At 37.5% G+C, this 21,428-nt stretch overlaps 1 protein-coding gene across 1 annotated transcript; it reads right to left on the bottom strand.

Annotated features, from left to right (window-relative positions):
- Window positions 1–1,683: 1,683 nt before the first annotated feature.
- On the bottom strand, window positions 1,684–10,723 carry LOC132623799 (serine carboxypeptidase-like 34). The gene is made up of 10 exons (XM_060338614.1): window positions 10,383–10,723; window positions 4,360–4,467; window positions 4,172–4,267; window positions 3,951–4,043; window positions 3,744–3,832; window positions 3,279–3,575; window positions 2,717–2,853; window positions 2,383–2,475; window positions 2,160–2,268; window positions 1,684–2,056 (listed from the first exon to the last, which is right to left on the bottom strand). Exons 1-10 carry the CDS (start codon window positions 10,651–10,653, stop codon window positions 1,907–1,909), a joined length of 1,443 nt encoding a protein of 480 aa, XP_060194597.1. The 5' UTR covers window positions 10,654–10,723; the 3' UTR covers window positions 1,684–1,906.
- Window positions 10,724–21,428: the final 10,705 nt, after the last annotated feature.

Below are 21,428 nucleotides of genomic sequence, written 5' to 3'. Positions count from 1 at the left end.
TGCCGTTGATCAAGTTTACAAGGACAAAAATACATTAAAGGCTGTGATGGCAAATTATGCAATTTCACATAGGTTCAATTTTCGTACTGAGAGGTCTAATGCAATAAGGTATGATCAAAGGTTTTATGGTGTGTATAATGTTATGTATTTATATTGTATAAGTAAATTTATTCTAATAGTTTTTTTAATCAGAAATTGTGCTATGTATTAAACTGTTCTATCATATTATATGCCTTTTATTGACTGATGTATTGTTTACTTAATGTATTTATGTTGATCTGGGCCGTAACAAAAATTTCATTTATTGAAAATAAAATGTGCTATAGAAATAAAATTGGGGGACATGTACAATAAAAAAATTGTTGGTTGAAATAAGTTCTTTCCCTAGAATTTCGCGGCTAGGCCTAAGCTTAACCCATTTATTCCAAATATATGAATTTTGACTTAAAATGTACCAAGGAAATCTTAACTTCTTTTATTTATTTATAATTTTAGTGACAATTTTCATAATGGTACTGGTAATCGAACTGTTATAACCAGTGTTTTCAAAGGCGTTTTCGCGAGGGTGGGGGGGGGGGGGAGTCATGGGGCGGGGTGTACCAAAAACGCTCCGGGACGCAAACGAATAACGTAGACCCATAGGGCATACGCCCTAGACTTTGGGGCGTAAGTCCCTGGAATAAAAACGTAAGCCCCAGGCGTAAAGGCATATGCCCCCAACGTTAAATTTGATTTTATTGTTTTAAAAGTATTTTTGCTATAGATTATGATTTTTATTATAAGTGTAATGATATACTTTATGTTAACATGTTTTCATGTTATAGTGATTTTTCCTAAAATATAAAAAGAAAGAAAGCAACTCTCATAGAAAATAACAATGCCATAAATAGTTTTTTTAGATGATTATATCTAAAATTGATATGATAGAGATCTCATAGTCCTATGTTTCTGAAGCAACTTTATCCATTTTTTTCATTGCTCCTACACTTTTTGCCCTTCTCCTTCTTTGAATATATAAATAAAAGTCAGTGCAAATATTAGTTGAGGGTGAGAAGGACTAATAAATCTGAAGATTTCATTTTAAAGATTATCTAGGCTATTATCATTTTTTGCGTTGTTTCCTTTCTCAACTAATAATTATAATAGTTCTTTTTATATTATTGGTGATATATTTAAATTTAATAAACTTTACTTTTGTTCATTTTTTAGTAATAAAATAATAAAATTAAAGATACATGATACATATGCCCCATAGACTCATGGAACTTACGCCACGTGTCTCGAGATTTACGCCTCGCCCCGTGCTGTACAAAACACCTCGCCTCTTAAAACACTGGTTATAAACAGTAACTGAAAATTCACAAATCGATAATAGATATTTTATTGCTTTGGCTATCGATTAGCATTATTATAATCTAGAAATTGATAACCTGAACAAATAACCAAAAAAAAAAAAAAGCAAGCCGAATCGCCTGATAAGCAACCTAATTTGAATATGTATGATTTTATGTACTTGATCCATATTGTTTGAATTTGTAATAGATTTCCAATTTCGGCAAATATGTGTTTATCCATATGTATATAGTTTAAAATGAGATTAATTGTGTAATTTGGCTAAGACGTTTGTGTTTTATAGTGTAACTTGGCCACTAACTAATAAGAGTTTACTAGAGTTGAATAATCTAGAGAGAGAAATCTTTCATACTTTTCTTATTCTTTTCCATTACTTCCTTACATTGGAATATTTAATCTAAAATTGACGATCTTTTTCTTTTCTGGGGGAATTGGTATGACGAGAGCAAAAGTAAAAACTGAAAAAAAAAAAAAAAATGAGATTAAAAAATATAAAGACAATAAGCTACCCTCAGGATTAACACTAAAAGGGCAGAAAGGGTTAAAGAAAAGGCTAAAATGGGGCAGATGGCAGCTTCTTATTGGACAAGAAATGTCTAACTAGCTGTAGAGCTTGCTTTGGCTTGAATGTTGGGACTTGATGACCAGCTCCTCTTACAGTCACAAAGAGTAGTCCATCATAGGCAACTGTCCATCCACCAACCTATTAAGATTTCCCAGTTTAGAATGTTAATTACAATGTAGTTTCAAGTAAAATATAATAATACTACTTATATCATAAAAAGAAAAATAAATAATATGTATACCTGCTTATTGTTAGTGTACCAAGGAGTCCAATCTTCAGTGATCTTCAATCCAAGTTTTCTCAAAGTTAATCTTGTAGAAGTGACTGAGATTCTACCATCGGTATCTCCACTGATTTCGAAAACAAATAGATAGAGATTTTAAAATTTCTAAATATTGGTTTTCACTTTTTTCCTTCAATTTAGAACTTCCATAAGAAAATTACAATTATCTATTTTCACTTACCTGTACACCCAAACGCGCAGACCACCATCGATTAGTTTCTTGATGGTAGGGAGCATGGAAGATGGTGCATCATTCCAAAATGATATATTATTGCTGCAAAATAACATGTTTATCAATCATATAAGGATGTAACTAATGCACACTGACACTATAAGAGGTTTTATTTTACATAATCTATATAATTTAACTTCTTGTAGCAGGGCTTGCTTTATTTTTCATGTAACTAGTTTCACAACGTAAAAATTATTTTTTATTTTTTAGTGTATCAAAAATAAATTCATTACATATAAAAGTGGCAAGTGAAAGGACGATAAACTAAAGGCACTTCGCTGACCTGCAATGAGTCCATGGATAAGGAATTTTAGTGATATTTGCATGTAGTGCAGCTTGAACATCTTGTCTATTCATATAAGTTTCTGTGTAATCGGACAAACATGGATCGTACCCTGTTGGTCTTTGGTGCCATCCTTCCTACATGGTCCAATTTTGAATCTTTAGACTAAAAGAATTAGCACTTAAATAAAGAAAATGGGAGAATTGAGGGGTAGTTCATGAGTATCAACCAGCCATAGTTATTTATACATATTTTCACCTTAATTTTATCAGTTGGCTATAGTTAAGTAATGTGGCTTGGTGTAATTAAAGATCGCGTGTGGCTATTTTTTTTTTTTTCCAATGCAGAAAAACTTACCCCTATCGGTAGTTTGTACACCAACAATAAAATCATGCATGAAAGTTGAACCGGTGTTTGTACTAAATCACCAGAAATACACCATGTATCACTTAATCATATTAAGCTTATGTGATTTGATATAAACACCAGTTGTGAGTAAGTATTTATCCTAGTCTATGATGTCATCAGAATAAGGAGAAAATGAACAAGCAGGATTACTCACAATTCTGGAGAAGGACTTGGGGGCAGCTCCATTGATTGTTGGAAGGGGTCTGGTGCTGCTGCTGCTGCTGCTGCTGTGAACGCATTTGGGGGCGTAAAGGCTATACATGTCTACAATACGGTAAACAGCAAAGTACCGACTAAGAAGGTTGTTGCACTCCCCTCCTAGATGTTCCGAGCTGAAATTGCAAGCTCTCTTAATGGAATCGTACAAATGATCTGATATCACTGCATGATCCCATGCATAATCTATCATTCCCTTTTGGTCTGTCTCATCGTCCATCAATGCATTCCCTATCTGCATTTTCTCATATTAACTCCTCATGTCAAATAATAATGTTTTTTTATATAAAATTTACTAGCTAGGATTGAGCTTGTGTCACTGTATCTTTTGTTCCTTTTAATTACTTTTCTTTTGAGGTCAATATCTAGTGTTCAGATCATGATAGAGTTGCTAAACACATACCATGAATCCTTTGAAATTTATGTGGTCCGCTTTTTTGACCTTTTTATTGTTGTCAAAGATTTGCTCTGCTAGCTGAGGAACATAGTGCCCTGAAAAAATAAATCGTGTACATATTAGCCACCCATATATGATTGATGATAGATGATTTACAAAAAGGAAATAAGCTAACAAAAAGAGATAATCGGCATGATGTATGTATGTATTTACCAGCGTAACTTTCACCAGCAATGTAGAATTTATGGGACTTGAATTGTGGAAATCTTCGAAACCAATTGACCAAAAAGTTATATGAATCTTGGGCTGATAAATAAATTAAAAAAAAAAAGCACAAAGTAGAGATAAGTTCGAGATGTTGGCATTAAATTTATGAATAAAAATAATAAATTGATAATCATGAATAATTATTATATATATAACCACTACTTTACCTGTAATAGTGTCTCCAAGCTTTTTGATATCAGTGGAGGTGTTTGTGTATGAAAATCCAACACCAACAGGGGATTCCAAGAACAATAAGTTTGCCGCTGGGATTTAATATACAAAAATATTAATACTTCAATGAGATTTTGACTTTAAATGAAAAAGGTTTCTAAGTAATAGGATAAATTCTTTGTACCTTTATTCCAAGTGAAATTATTGAACTTGAGCTCTGGCTTATTTTTCTGTGTCAAGAAAGGCCCTAGCTCCTCTGCTTCACCGTAGCCAATTGACGAGCATCCTGGGCCTGAAATTTGTATGGTAATATACTACTTCAAATAGTTTTCAAAACATAACAACAATTTCTTTTTTCAAAATATATCATACATACACTCGTACTCTAGCGGGCGTACATACACATAGTCATATATGCATGCATACATACATATACACACACTAGGCGTCGTACATTTATAATGTCATGCATACATACATACAACAACAATGTACTATAAAATAAAAATCTAACTATGTTTGTAATAATTTAAAAGTATTGTTATTTGTTAAAACAAGGAATTAGTGGGCTTAAGTTGTTAATTTGTTGCAGGAAAAGTCACATAAATACAACTTTTTCAAATAGTAGTTAAAAAGATTACAACTACTTTTAAAAAAATTACATAAATACAAATTATTCAAAAATTTAACTTCTTAATTACAAAAATTGACAGCCATCCCACAAAACTTGGCTTCCTTTCTGCCATCACATATTAATTATTCAATTTTTCTCTCTCTCTCTTCCATGAAATAGGAAAATTAACTCAATTAAATTTATACTTGTATATATTTAATAATAAACATATATATATATATATATATATATATATATATATATATATATATATATATAATAATTTTCGTTAGAAATTATTTTATATATAGTATATACTAGTTAATATACATAAAAAAAATAATATTATATATAGTATATAATAGTGAAATATACGTAATATATAAGTACTATAATATATATACTTGTTCAAGAGATTGTATAATCTATATCATATAAATGGTAGTATGCTATTTTATGGATTAAAATGCTAGCTGAGTATATTGGGATGTTTAGAAAAGTAATTAATGTGTTCTTATATGTATTTAATTTAGTTATCACTAATATGGGAAACTGCTTATTATTAACCTATACCCTAAATATTGAGTATATATTGTAGATTATGTAATTTAGTTAATAGTTGTAGATTCCGGAATATTTTACTTATTTAGTTATATTTATATAACATAGGGGAAGTCACACAAATACAAGATTTTAAAATGGAATTTTCAAAAGTTACAACTACATTCAAAAAATTACATTAATACAATTTATTATAATCTTTTAACTTTTCATTATATTATATACAATCTTTCATATCCCTAAAATATCTCTCCGAATTAATTACACAATAAAATGTAATTCTCTCACCTAAAAACTTACCTTATCAATTGAAAGGCGCTCTAATTTTCAATTTCTTGCTCTCTCCCTTCCATATTCATTTCTCAAGCTCCTAGAAATACATATTTTCAAGCTTTGCTTTTATACACATGTTCATAGTCTTCAGATCTGCAATATTTGTAGTTTTTTACTTAAGCTTTTCATTTTTTTTTTAATTTCTAACCATGTGTTACCACTTTTTCACACTATTTTAGTTTGTAAGGGCAAATACTAAAAATGTATATGGTATATTAAAATTGGTAAGTGTAATTGAAAATATGGTGATAAAATATTTGTGGGTATAACAGTAAGAATCAATATATTTAAGTTTTATATTATATATAGTATATAATATAATAATATCATGTATATGCTATATTTCAATTGGTAAATGTAATTGAAAATATGAGAATCAGTATATTTAAGTTTTATATTATATATAATATATAATATATAATATCGTGTCTATGGTATATTCGAATTGGTAAGTGCAATTGAAAAGATGATAATAAAATATTTGTGGGTATAATAGTAGGATTTAATATATTTAAGTTTGTATATTATATACAGTATATAACATAATAATACCTTCTGTACAATGTATATGTAGTACACAGTATTACAATATACCTTATAGAAGATGGAGTGTATGATCAAATTCTAATGTATGTTAATGGAGTTTTCTAGGGTTTGATGATAATGTTTCCTTATTGATAGATAGTTGTAGGGACAAATTACTTAAATTTAGGAAAACAATACTTATAACATATCAAATTTAATTACCTTATTTATAGGAAAATTACCATATCTAAAGCTTTTCAGCTTTATTCATTTATAGGGTATATACGGTAGATTCTGTAAATTAGAAAATAGTTGTAGATTACATAATTTAATACTTAGTTGCTAGTAATTGTGTAAGTACCACAAGGATTTTACAGTACATCACAACCCAACAAATCTATAACATTATTAAATCCTAATCATTGATTTTTATAAATTTTAGCGAGCTTGGAGAAATGCAGGGTAAGATTGCGTACAATAGACCCATGGGTCCGGTTATTCCCCGAATCCCGCGCATAGTGAGAGCTTAGTGCACCGAGCTGCCTTTTTTATGTAATGTATAATTAACGTATGATCACGATATAATCAGTGCATACACTAATTATAGATTGATTTAAGGGAAAAGGGTTCAAAACATACTCAAACTATGACCAAAGTTGCCATAACACACCTGAACTTTGCGGGGGTCCTATGACCCCCCTGTACTTATTTTTTGTGTATTTTGTACGCTTTTATATGGTGCCCTGTACAAGAGATTGTATCTACTCTCTTTGAGCGCGTAAGATTCCATATAAAAGTGTAAATAATACATAAAAAATAAGTTCATGGGGGTCATAGGACCCCCGCAAAGTTCAGGTGTGTTATGACAACTTTGACAAAATCTGGTCAACAAATTACTGTTCATCTTCTTCATAGAGAACTCGACTGAAAGTTGATCCTAATGCACTTCAAATCTCAACCAAACATCACCAAATTTCAAATTCGAATTCCTCTCGACGTTCCGGTTCTTTTGATATATCACCCACTCGAAATGGAGCTCATTTGCGGCAACCCGAAAATTCGAGTTCGAAGCTTCAAGCTTTGTTCATGGTAGTCATAGAGTCGTTCAGTTCTTCTTCACGTTCCAGACGTCTTCTAAGCTCGAGTTCAACTTCAAACAATCAGCAACCAAGAATTTTATTCATCAAATCCGGAATTTGAAGACCCAGATCTGAAAGCTTCAAGTTGAAACTCGACGTCCCTAATGGAGTTTTTGTTTACTGGTTCTACTATCTTAATCCACTATGATTAATCATGTTTTCAATGTCGACAATGTCACAAATCCTATATAATATCGAAAAAGACCCGTTTGATTTGGTCGTTACAATGGAGTTTTTTTGGGTTTGAAATTTTGGAAAGTGGAGAAATGAAAAATACCCAATTGAAGAATAATTAAATCTTTTAAACTCAACACAAAGGAAAGCAAAAAGGCACAAATTCTTGAACAGTCACAAACTCAACACAAAAGGCACAAAGCAAAAGGCACGATAATTGAAAGAAAAATTAGCTCTAACGATTGTAAAAAAATTTGGTCACTATAAGTGCACTTATAACGACCGGATTCATCTCCCTTCGTTAAGAAGTGGTCGCTAAATATCAAATTTCCTGTAGTGGAGCGCGTGCATACACTCAAACAAGTTTAGGTGACTTTGTCCATTTGAAAGCGTAGATAATACACAAAAAATAAGTCGAGAGGGGTCATAGGACCCCCGCAAAGTTTAGGTGTGTTATGACAACTTTGACCATAATTTAAGTGTGTTTTGAATACTTTTCCCTTGATTTAAATTATTATACACTTGTTGTACACAAGTATACATCAGCGATTACTACAAACTATTATGTCTAGGAGGGTGAAGTATATTTAGCTGGTTGGCTAGAAATATAAAAGATCCCTATAGTAAATAAAAACAAGAGAATCAATATGCGCCTCTTACTTATAATGGAGCAAAACAGTGATTTTCAGAAATTAGTACTTAAGCTTTAATCACTCTTTCCTTCAGTTTAAAGAAATAAAAAGCGAGTGAATAATAACAATCATTTTCCTTTTGAGGCCAAACATTTTTTTTTTAAAACTTTTGACTATGTTTTAGTATCCTTTCAAATTCCCAGCCTTGGCCCAAAAGCTAAAATAAATAAAACATTTTTTCAAAAAATAAAATTTATCCACAGCCAGAAAACCTTTTTACTAAAACAATTTTTACTTGTCTTTGCTTCTAAGCATAAGTGGAGACTGTGACATATAGTAATTGAAAGCTGACCCTTCATTCTGAATGTCTTAAGATATTTTTCGATAGAAAAACTCTCATATTGTATGTACATTACCTAAAGAATCCAAGTTTTTAAAAATAAAATATACTTGATAGATAGTCGCTGTTTCAACATGACGGCGATTGGTCAAAGCCTAAAAACTATTAAACTCAAATACTTATGCAAAAAAAAAAAAGCCATCCTTATAAAATAGCGTGTCTTTTCAAGATTCAGCAAGCAGCACACAAAATTTCATAGAATGGAAATCAATCAATTAAACTAAAAAAAAAAAAAAAAAAAGGAAATCAATCAATTCTTTTTGTCCACAAAATTTTTAATGGTCATTAGTTAGATGTAATAAATAATAATGATGACTATTTAATCATTGCCGGCAATAAGGATTGATATGTCATGGGAAATAGTCTCTCTAGAGACCTTTTAAGGTAGGGTAAGATTTACGTACACACTACTCTCCTCAGTTTTCATTTGTAGAGACCTTTTAAGGTAGGGTAAGATTTACGTACACACTACTCTCCTCAGTTTTCATTTGTAAAATTATTCTGTATGTTATTGTAAGAATGGATATGTGATAATGAGTTGAATATGGACACAGAATTGACTCAATTACGACATCTTTTAAATGACGGGAGTATGCCATATTGTCTAGCTTAACCCCACTATGACAAAATATTTAGAGAATTCTGGTCTTACTACTTTCAAGATTGATTGGCTTCGGACAGACTAACATTATAGCAAAGCACAACACTACATAGAAAGTTACTACCGTACTAATTAAGCAAACTTTTTTGTGCTTACGGTGAATTTTTATCCTTTGCAAAGTCTAATTAAATGCGGTATGCCCAGGGGGTCAAAAAAAGAATTTACGCAAAAACATTTTAAAACATCTATACCTATTTAGGCAAAAATATTTACAAAATAACCAACAGGTATGTACCTTGTATATCTTCAGAGTTTATAAATTCATTGCATGTTGTATACTTTAAAGGTATATAACAGTGACAGTGCAGTGTGAATTTTTTAAATTAACAGTGACAGTACAGTGTGAATTATAAATTAGTGAATTTTGTAAATAGATACGGAGGGGTCAATACATTATTCCATCCAGGTAAGCATGAAAAACCCAATCATCAAATGTTAATTTTTTCATACTAATTACGGCTAGTCTTTAAACTAGACTGTGAAAGATGAACTTCACGGAATTTAATGCATAACTATAATATAGCAAAATCTCAAGGTATAGTACATAAAGAAATAAATTAGAAGAAAAAAACGAATAGTAACTTAAGTTTGTGAATTCAGAATTTAACTTTGAAGAGTTTAACCTTTAGTTTTCTAGCACTAAATTTATTATACTTTTGAAATTATTGCTTCGAAATACAATATTGGCTAAAATATTTTAGTGTTACATACATACTCCCTTTGTCTCAATTTATGAGACACAATTCGGATTTTGAAAGTCAATTTTTTTAACTTTTATCATGAATTCAGAGATAGATTGAAAACTACGTAAAAATTAAAGTATTGTACGTGACAATAATTAACAATTCAAAATATTTAGAAGTTATATTAAAAAATTACGGTGAAAGAAAAACTCATTTGACTCTTGATATCGGACAGTTGCCACATAAATTGGGACAAAAGAACTATACAAATACATCCATAATTCATATTGAAAATATTGAGTTCAGTTAAATCAGTAGATAATAAATTACATCTATCACTACATAACCGTTCATAAAAAGTGAAATTAACAACCCCGAAAATAAGACCATTAACCTTATTATAACAAGTTAAAATACACAAACAATATAAATATTATTTACACTATATACAAAATAAATGGATTTTTGTGTTATGTTTGTACTTACCACCATTGAGCCATAAAAGAAGTGGTTTCTTCTCAGGAGTGGTAGTAGCTTCAAAGAACCAGTAGAAGAGTGCTCTTCCATGAGTCTCATTGACAGTAACATATCCAGCATATTGCTTGAAACTCACCGTTGGCTGACCGGGTAACTTGATAACTCGATCTGCTTCTTGTTCAGCCAAAGCTTCTTTGCTAATAATAATTTTACCTCTTCCAAATATTCCATTAAAACTCAGAACAACAAGAAGAAGAAGAATGTGAAAATATGGAAACATTTTGATGTCTCTCTTCTTATTAAGTTTTTAGAGGACTCTTGTGTGGTTTAAATAGTAGTGAGACAGATAAGAACTGATCTGTCACACATTGTTATTATTTCCGTCAAATTATTTGATTTCCTATAATGTATACATTTTGATTATATACACAGTTAATGTAAAAGATCTATATACCATTTAAGTGTAGATGTAACTGTTGTAAATGTATACGGTAAAAATTGGGCCAACTTGTGTCCGATGGGACCGGAGTAAAAGACAGGGCCGAATGGGTACGAACGCGTTCAACTCTGCTTTAATGTCGAAGGTATTTTACCCGACACGGTATATCCGAACCCAAATGAGCATATCCGAAGTAGGTCCGGATAATCAGTTATGGAGCGGTCACGCGTCACCAAACCGTTCCGCCATCTGCGCTGACAACGGTACAAGTGTCGGACAGTACGGACATCCTTATTCATTTTAGGGTTTTTCTAGAAAGGCTTTTTTGGCATTGTATTAAGGCCCATTTATGGTAACCTAGAAATAGAGGGCAACCCCTTCCTTTTTTAGGTTGGCTTCTAACTATTCAACAGATTGTAATCAACAAAGGATCATATTTATTTCTTCAAGTACTTTGGCTCGGTTAAAGGAAGCTCACTCCAAACCGGACCAACTCACAGCATTGGATAACTCTTCATTTCTAGTTTCTATTGTTATTGCTCAATAATATTTGCTATAACTTACTAACATATATATATATATATATATATATATATATATATATTCTCTATAGAATCTCATATCATTACAGATTAAGTTCATCCACATATCCTAGTCACCATTTACAAATTTAATTATTGCTCACAATTCGGGGTAAACAGTTTGGCGCCCACCGTGGGGCCTAGGATAATAGTGGTGGTTTAATCTTTTGCTATTTCTTTTCTCACTTGTTGTTTGAGAATTTACAGATCTGCATAGAAAACGTACGAAATGGCAAGCGGTGGTCATTCCGGGCATGTGAACAACGACAAGATAGTTGCTGAAAACGAAAACAACGGTGGGTTACGGAACCCGCCTGCGGATCTAGCCGACCCAAATACTATTAACTCAAGAGAAGGGCTCGACCGACAGAATACCGTCAATCAAGAGAATGCCACCCTTCCGGCCACAGATCCTTTGAATACCCATAACGCAATTACTTTGTCTCGGGCTCAAGGCCGGAAAACACCGGATAAACCAGATGAGATTAACTTACGTTTAATATTTGAAATGTTGCAGGAACAAGGGACCGCCATAGCCGAACAAGGGGTTGCTATAGCTCAGCTTCAGAGGAAAGACGACAAAGTAGCTTTGGCAAAGCGAAAAGGGGTTACCGAACCAAGGCTAGAGGAAGCATGGATAGTCGAGAGCAACGGATCAGGAGCCGGTTCGTCTACCGAGGTTTTGAAGATGCTCGAGACTTCGGCAAAACGGATTGATTCAACGGAGAAAAAAATGGAAATATATAACTCTCGGGTGGATCAGATCCCGGGAGCACCCCTGATCTTGAAGGGACCGGATTCAAAGAGATACATTCAAAGGCCTTTCCCTCCGAGTACGGCCTCAAAGTTGATCTCGAAAAGGTTCAAGATGCCGGATATTCCAAAGTATTATGGGACAATAGACCCGCAAGAGCACGTGACCTCTTATACTTGCGCCATAAAAGGCAACGATGTCGAGGAGGATGAAATGGAGTCGGTATTGCTGAAAAAGTTTGGTGAAACATTGTCCAAAGGGGCATTGACTTGGTATGACCATTTGCCCGAGCATTCCATCACTTCCTTCGAGATGCTCGCAGTTGCGTTTATCAAAGCCCATGCTGGGGCCAAGAAGGTACAGGCCCGAAAGGCGGATATTTTTAAGATCGCCCAAATAGATAATGAGCTGCTACGTGAATTCGTGAATCGGTTCCAAAGGGAACGGATGGAACTTCCCCCGATCCCTGAAGAATGGGCGGCACAAGCTTTCACTAAGGGGCTCAATCCCCGAAGCTTAACTGCCTCATTCAAATTAAAGGATAACTTGTTGGAATATGAGGCAGTAACTTAGGTAGATGTCCACAACGGGTACGAGTCCAAGATTCGGGTAGAGGATGATCAACTTGAACTCCCACCGGGCCCAGTAAATGGAAGCAGGAACTCTCAAAGATTGAAGAGAAATTATGAACCGGAGATACGACCATCAAGGGAAAGATATCGACCATATTCTCAATCGGAGAAATCCAGCTTTAGGTCGGATAAAACACGAAACGGCCCCATCCATCTCCCGAGTAAAGGCGATAAGCGAGCTCATCGTGGGTCAAACAACCGAGGGTTGTTATTTAGAAGTGATGCCGGTAGTTCGGTCAACAATGGAGATATACCGAGGTTATCAGAGTACAACTTCAACATCAACACATCAGACCTTGTCTCGGCTATCGTTCGTATCACAGAAGCCAAATGCCAAGGCCGCTGAGATCCGACCCAGCCCAAAGGGATGCGAACGTGATGTGTGAGTATCATGAGACTCATAGTCATAAGACCGAGGACTGTCGCCAACTAAGGGAAGAGGTGGCTCGGTTGCTGAAAAATGGCCATCTTCGAGAATTCCTGAGTGAGCGAGCCAAAAGCCACTATAAAGGAAGGGAAAATCACAAAAAGGCCGAGCCCAAAGAGCCTCAGCATGTAATCAATATGATAATCGGAGGAACGGATAGACCACGAGGACCGGTGATGAAAAGAACAAAGGTCTCAATTGTACGAGAAAAACGGACCCGAGATTACATGCCCGAGGGTTCCATCTCCTTCAACGATGAGGATGCAGAAGGCATTATTCAGCCGCACAATGATGCATTGGTAATTTCTATTCTTGTTTTTAAATCTCAGGTTAAACGTATTTTGATTGACCCAGGTAGTTCGGCCAACATTATCCGATGGAGAGTGGTGGAGCAACTGAAATTACTGGACCAGATCGTTTCGGTAGCTCGGGTGCTCAGCGGATTCAATATGGCAAGTGAAACTACAAAGGGAGAAATTTCTTTGCTGGTCAACGTCGATGGGACTATACAACAGACAGTGTTCTACGTCATCGAGGGGGATATGAAATACAATGCTTTACTTCACAGACCGTGTATTCATAACATGAGGGCAGTACCATCGACATTGCATCAGTTGTTGAAGTTTCCCACCCCGGAAGGGATAAAAACTGTCTGTGGCGAGCAACCCGCAGCAAGGGAAATATTCGCGGTCGAAGAAGCTCCCTTCGTTTCAAAGAAACCAGTTCAAAGGGATAGCGAGCCAATCAAAGATAAGAACGCCAAATAGCAATTAAAGAATGCGAGTTCAAATGATGAGCAGAAAGAAAAGGACCTGGGCAGTGAAGAGGATGATTTCGGTTTGCCCAGATCGTTCGTATTACCGGATGATTCGGATGTAACCAAATCTATCGTGGAGGAGTTGAAGCAGACCATTTTGTTCGTACATCTACCAGATAGAAAGGTATACCTGGGCATGAGGTTAACCTCGGAGCTCAGGAACAAGTTAATTAAATTTCTTCAAACTAATGCTGATTGTTTTGCGTGGTCCCATATAGACATGACAGGTGTGCCACCCGAAGTAACAACGCATAAGCTCAGCCTCGATAGGAAGTTCACTCCGATAAAACAGAAAAGAAGACCAATGGCCGAGTCAAAACATTCCTTCATAAAAGATGAGGTAACAAAGCTTTTAAAAATAGGCTCTATTCGGGAGGTAAAATACCCGGACTGGCTAGCTAACGTCATCGTGGTGCCGAAGAAAGGTAATAAATTTAGAATGTGTGTTGATTATAAAGATCTAAACAAAGCATGCCTGAAGGATTCGTTCCCCATGCCTCACATCAACCGAATGATTGATGCGACGACCGAGCATGAGATGTTAGGTTTCCTCGATGCCTACTCCGGGCACAACCAGATTCGGATGCACCCGGAGGATCAAGAGAAAACCTTTTTTATTACCCGGTATAGGACTTATTGTTACAATGTCATGCCATTTGGCTTAAAAAATACCGGAGCAACTTACCAACGCCTTGTTAACCGAATGTTCAAAGAACAGATAGGTAAAACAATGGAAGTTTATATTGATGACATGTTAGTTAAGTCCCTGGAAACAGAGGACCATTTAAAACATTTGCAGGATACCTTTGATGTACTTCACAAATACAACATGAAGCTGAACCCAGAGAAGTGTGCCTTCGGGGTGTAATCGGGAATTTTTTTGGGTTTCATGGTATCAAGCCGGGGGATTAAAATTAACCCGGATAAAATCAAAGCCATTAAGGACATCAAAGTGGTAAACAATGTCAAGGCAGTATAAAGACTGACCGAAAAGATAGCAGCTCTGAGCCGATTCATCTCGAGGTCATCAGATAAAAGTCACCGTTTCTTCTCTCTGCTAAGAAAGAAGAATGATTTCGTTTAGACACCGGAATTCCAAAAGGCCTTGCAAGAATTGAAGCGGTACTTGTCCAGCTCGCCCTTGCTATACACACCGAAGGCAGATGAACAACTATTTCTATACTTAGCAGTATCTGAGGTAGCGGTAAGCGGCGTTCTGGTCTGAGAGGAAGCAGGTACGCAATTTTCAATCTATTATGTGAGTCGAACGTTAGGAGATGAGGAGACTCATTATCCGCAACTCAAAAAGTTAGCTTTGGCATTGGTAAGTGCTTCGAGAAAGCTAAAACCTTACTTTCAATGCCATCCCATATGAGTAGTAACTACTTACCCGTTAAAAAATGTCATGCATAAACCGGAGCTATCGGGTAGGTTGACCAAATGGGCCGTAGAGATTAGCGGTGATGATATCGAGTATAAGCCTAGAACGGCTATTAAATCTCAAATCTTAGCCGATTTTGTAGTAGACTTTGCCCCCTCCATGATTCCCAAGGTAGAGAAAGAGCTTTTGTTAACCTCGAGAAAGGCTTCGAGTATCTGGTCCCTACATACAGACGGGGCATTGAACCTAAAAGGTACCGGATTGGGCATTGGTATTAAGGCCCCCGCCGGTGACGTCATTAGACAATCAATCAGAACTATGAAATTGACTAACAGTGAAGCCGAGTATGAGGCTATGATTGCAGGTTTAGAAATGGCTCGGAGTTTGGGGGCTGAAGTGATCGAAGCCAAATGTGACTCTCTCCTGGTCGTGAACCAAGTCAATGGCGTCTTCGAGGTCAAAGATGAACGAATGCAAAGATACCTAGAAAAAACTCAAGTAATATTGCATCAATTTAAAGAATGGATCATGCAACACGTACGGAGGGAGTAGAACAATGAGGCGGATGCATTGGCCAACTTAGGCTCCTCGGTTGAAGCGAAAGAGTTCAATTCTGGCACGGTCGTCCAATTGATGAACTCGGCAGTGGAAAATGGTCATGCCGAGATAAATGCAATGGGTCTGACGTAGGATTGGCGCAACAAATACATCGAATACTTGTGCGATGGAAAACCCCAAATGACCCAAAAGAATCGAGGTCACTTCGTACCAAAGCGGACCGATTTTGTTTGGTAGACGATCAGTTATATCGCCGGTCTTTTTTCGGACCTCTAGCTAAATGCTTGGGACCCGGAGAAACGGACTATGTGATGAGAGAAGTCCACTAAGGAACCAGCGATAACCACTCTTGTGCCGAAGCCTTGGTTCGGAATATCATCAGAGCACGGTATTATTGGAACCGGATGGAGGAGGACGCGAAAAGCTTTGTCCGTAAATGTGATGGGTGCCAAAAGCATGCATCGATGATACACTAGCCGGGGGAGTTACTACACCCGGTCTTTTCCCCTTGGCCATTTATGAAGTGAGGATTGGATATTGTCGGTCCTCTGCCATGGGCCCCAGGTAAGGCTTGTTTTATTTTATTTATGACTGATTACTTTTCAAAATGGGTTGAAGTGCAGGCTTTTGAGAAAGTTAGAGAGAAGGAGGTTATTAAATTCATATGGGATCATATCATTTGTCGGTTTGGCATCCCGGCTTAGATAACTTGTGATAACGGTCCTCAGTTCATTAGCAATAAAGTTAGTAACTTCCTCAAAGGGTTGAAGATCAAAAAGATCATGTCAACTCCGTATCACCCGAGTGCAAACAGACGGGCAGAATCCACGAACAAAATCATAATTCAAAATCTAAGGAAACGGTTAGAGATGCTAAAGCACAAATGGAACGAAGTGCTATCGGAGGTATTATGGGCCTACAGAACGATGTCAAAGTCAAGCATGGAGAAACGCCACCGAGGCTCTAATCCCTGTAGAAGTTGGCGAACCGAGTCTACGGTTCCGGTACGCCACCAGCAGGTCAAACGAAGAGTCTATGGCCGTAAAACTTGACTTAATGGACGAACTACGCGAAAACGCGCTGGTCCATTTAGCAGTTCAAAAGCAGCGAATGGAGAGGTACTACAACCGAAGGACAAACCTTCAACATTTCCAAGTTGGGGACTTAGTACTTCGAAAAATTACCATACACACTAAGAACCCCGATGATGGAAAATTAGGCTAGAACTGGAAAGGACCGTATAAGGTAACCAGAATAACAGGGAAAGGGTCGTATCAGTTGGAAACTGTAGATGATCAATGGCTACACAACAACTGGAACGTGGCGCATTTGAAGAAATACTATTGCTGAGGTATGGTCCGTTAACCCTTGAGATTATTTTAAAAATTCTCACCTATCCTTTTTTGTAGAAGTCATAATCGAGATAAATTCCGAAGGTATTAGAACTAGGTCTGAAAACACGTGTTGCACTCTTTTCCTTCGCCCGGTTTTGTCCCGAAGTGGGTTTTCCGGTAAGGTTTTTAACACGACAACAAGTACAACGTGTTACCCTATGAAGATGAAGCTAAGAGCCCATAAGTCCGAGGCCAGATAAACACCGGGGACTGGATAGTGTTTTCTCGTTCATACTTCTCGAACAAACACTAGGGGACTACTATACCCCCACCAAGACCGAAGAAGAGCTCACCGAAGCAAAACAAGAAACGAAGTCAAGATCCGAACAATTTTTGTTTTTTCTAAATACTCGAACTTTTTGTATTAGGTTTCAATGTAAGGGCCAAATGATCGAACGAATCGTGCCCTGGTAATGTTGCTACGGCAAAGAATAGAAGGGTCGGGTGAAATCCACAGTTTTGTATGAGAGAAGCATTTGAAATATGAAGATAAATACTTCCGAAAAGTATGTCCTAAATTCATTCTTTTGTTAAATATAATCCTCGACTGGGGACTGTCGTCATAAGATTGACAAAGGCAAAAAGGTTCTGGTGTCCGAACCTAACCCACTAAAAACAAACAGTCTGAAGAAGGTCAAATAATTAAAGACTTCGACTTAAATGCCCTAAGTGATTCGGAGACGTCTGAATTCACATAGCATAAAAAGGCCCCACGGGTAAGCCATCTATAAACCTTCATTTAGAGGTAAACCGAACAAAATGAAGCCCATAACCGATGATTTAAGATTGGCTCAATTCGGATAAAAAAGCTTAGGGCCAAGCCCCGGTCACTCATTACGAAGCAAACGTTCAAAGAAAATATCATAAATTATATTCGACTCAAAGATCGAAGAGAATGATGACAAAAAGGAAATATGAATTTCATATATTGCATAACAAACCAAAGCTTTACACTTAGGATTTTTACATGATTAAAAACAAAAAAGGATCGTACAGGCCCTATTAACAAAAAGGGCTCGTATAGGCCCTATTTTACTCGGTGTGAGACGAACCCGAGTTCTCAGAAAGGGTCTGCTCTGAATCATCCTCAGAACTATCCTCGAGAGCTTTCTTAGCTTTGTCCTCGATCATCCTTGCATCGAGTATACGAGCCGAGATATTCTCCATGCCTTATTCAACTTGCTCGAGGGTCATCCTTTGGGATTTCCACCGTTCATGCTCAGCCAATAGTGTTGAACGAGCCTTGGCGGCCGCTATATCATTAAGAGCTTCATCTAGGTCGGCCTGAGCCTTCTTTAGCTTCTCCTCTAACTTGGACTTCACGTCAATTAGAGTAATTCAAACCTCATTGACATATGCCAGTTTGGTGTGAAGAGCATCGTTATCCGTGATAGTATCCTCGAGCTGACTCTTAAACTTATCACTGATCTGGGCGCGAGTCTCGGCCTTTTCTTCCATTATCCTCAGCTTCTCCTTCTCGACGGTTCTTTCGTCTTCGAGCTGCACGGACCTTTCTATCGCTTTCTCAACATCGACCTTGACCGAGTTGAGCTCTCCTCTTAGTTGGGCGATAGTAGCCTCAAACTCACCGAGTTTGGTAGCAAAATTAGCGTTCTCTCGGCTAAGGGTTTTGTTATCCTCGTCTAGGAGCTTGTTCCGTTCAACTGCATCGTCGAGTTCGGCCTTTAAATGGAGGTTCTCAGCTTTGGCAGCCTCAATCTTGGAATGAAGATTTGGGGGAGTAACTGCCCGGTTCAGTTGATCCTCTTTTTCCTGCAAGAGAAGATTGAACTTCTCGGTCTCTCGACCCTGAGCATCTAGCTAGGCCTTCAAATCATCTACCAAGTATTGGGCTCGGACAAAGCCTTCGTTTACGAGCATAACATTCTGCAAAGTAAAACAAACGAAGAAATAAAAATCAATAAACGAAAACGAAGAATCGATAAACGCGTAAAAATGCTTACTCGATTGCCAGCATGCATGCTTTCGTTTATAAGACATTGCCACAGGAGTCCTTCCATCTTCTCCTTGTCCGAATCTGAAACAAGAGGCCTTAGATAACTTGCAACCCCCACGGGATGTGATAAAAAGCTGCAGTCCTCGGGGACGGTGACCACGACTGACCTAGTCCTCTTCGGTTCTACACTCGGGGCTGGGAAAATATCTACAAGTTTTGATCTCGAACCTGATTCAGTAGACCGACTGGCAACCCTCGTAGCTCGAGGAATACGGAGGTGACCAGATCCCGAAGCTTCACCCGTAGCAGGAGGAGCACCGACAAGCATGTCATCAAGGTTCTCCGGTCTCGAAGAAGGAGCAGGAGGAGAAGCCGGAGTGGCGTCAGCAGTTGTCCATACCTCAGCTGCAGTAGCTGGCTCGATATTTGGCAGTGGGTCGATAGCCGCAGTAATCTCGACATCTTGAGCCGTTTCAACCCTTTGGTCCGTCTCAGTCCCAGACGTTGGGCCAGTCCTTCTAGGCCTTTTTACCAAGGGCGCCGCCTCTGGTGAAGCGTCACCTGAAATATCAATAAATTAAATGGACCTTAGTGGAATCGAAGCTTGGATATACTCAGTTACTGGGGGAAAAGGAACCTCATACTCCCCACCTATAATCGGAGTCGAAACATCGATCGGAGCAGTCTCGAACCCGGTAGTAGCAGCAACGGAGGGTCCCGACTCGACTCTTTGAATCATTATGTCGGGTTTGATTTCGTCCCTCAGACCCTGAACATCCTCCCTCGACCTTTTCTTCTTTTTTTGACCCTTGGTTAAGGGTTTCCTTTTTCTTTTTTCAGCAGCGGCGATGAGCCGAGATGAACCTGTTATGTCAAAATCTGAGCTCGGTGTTGCAGGCTTATCCGTTGGTGCGGGTCGAGGGTCCACATAAACTTTTCCCAAACCTAGGAATCAGAAGGTTAAATGAAAAAAAGACGGAACACAAAAAATGTGACAAGGATCAAGGGAAAGGAAAGGCTACCGTGGTTCTGCGCAACCCACCGGTCATGGGACAAATCTGCCCATGTCCGTTATTCGTGCCTATGTTGGTAGATGATTGCTTCGATCCACTTGGGGAAACCCGAAATTGCATTAGGAATCCATGCTTCGGCTGTAATATTGAAAAAGTCAAAAAAGGAAGAGAAAAATGCTCGAATACACGCGAAGGAAACACATCTAAGAAACTCACATTCGTCATTCCATTTTCAGGAAAAGGCATGTACTCGACCGGAATGATATCCGCGGTCCTAACCCAGACAAAACTTTCGAGCCATCCTCGGTCTTTGTCCTCGTCGACACTGGAAAGGATCGGGTTTCAGCCTCGTTTGGAGATCTTTATCACTCCCCCGCGAAAGATCCTCGGGCAATACAACCGAATAAAATGCGCCAACGTAAGCTCTTTATTGACATTGTTCGCAAAAAGCCGAAGGCAAGCCACGATCCTCCGGATAATCGGGCCAATTTGAACGAGGCACACATTATACGTCCGACACCTTTCGAGAATGACCGGATCAATCGGGGGGTCGAGCTTGAGAGTAAACGGATACGTATAGAAATCCTTTTTTATAGTCGGTGATGGATTCGTCATCACTGGGAGCAAAGACTTGTACCAGATGTTTGTCCCATCTACACTTGGCCCGAACCCGAGGAAGGCGATCTTCTTTGATTGACGAGGGGTAATGCCTCACGTCGAAACCCCGGCTTGATGTTTGCACTGCTTTTTCAACAACAAATTCGTGGTTATAATTAGGCTTTGATGGTATTATGTCTTTAGCCGTCGGTTGAAGAGGTACTTTACCCCCGGGTTTGGAAGCAGGTTCGGCATTCGGGAAAGCCGAGGGTATGTTCTGGGAAGCAGAGTCGGTGTTCGTCGACATTTTGATCAAATATGAATTTATGAAGGGTAAATATGAAGATTTGAAGGCTTGGAATGAATATTTGAAGGTTGAGATGAAGGTATGAAGGCTCGGGCTTGAAAGATATGAAGGTTTGGTTTAAAAGGATGAAGATTTGAAGTCTTGATGGTTGAAGATAAGGAGATTTCGAGATAATGGAGTGGATTAAGCAAAGAAGCG

Source organism: Lycium barbarum, chromosome 12 (genome assembly GCF_019175385.1).
Source record: "Lycium barbarum isolate Lr01 chromosome 12, ASM1917538v2, whole genome shotgun sequence".
NCBI lineage: Eukaryota > Viridiplantae > Streptophyta > Magnoliopsida > Solanales > Solanaceae > Lycium > Lycium barbarum.
This window is presented reverse-complemented; position numbering and strand designations above follow the sequence as displayed.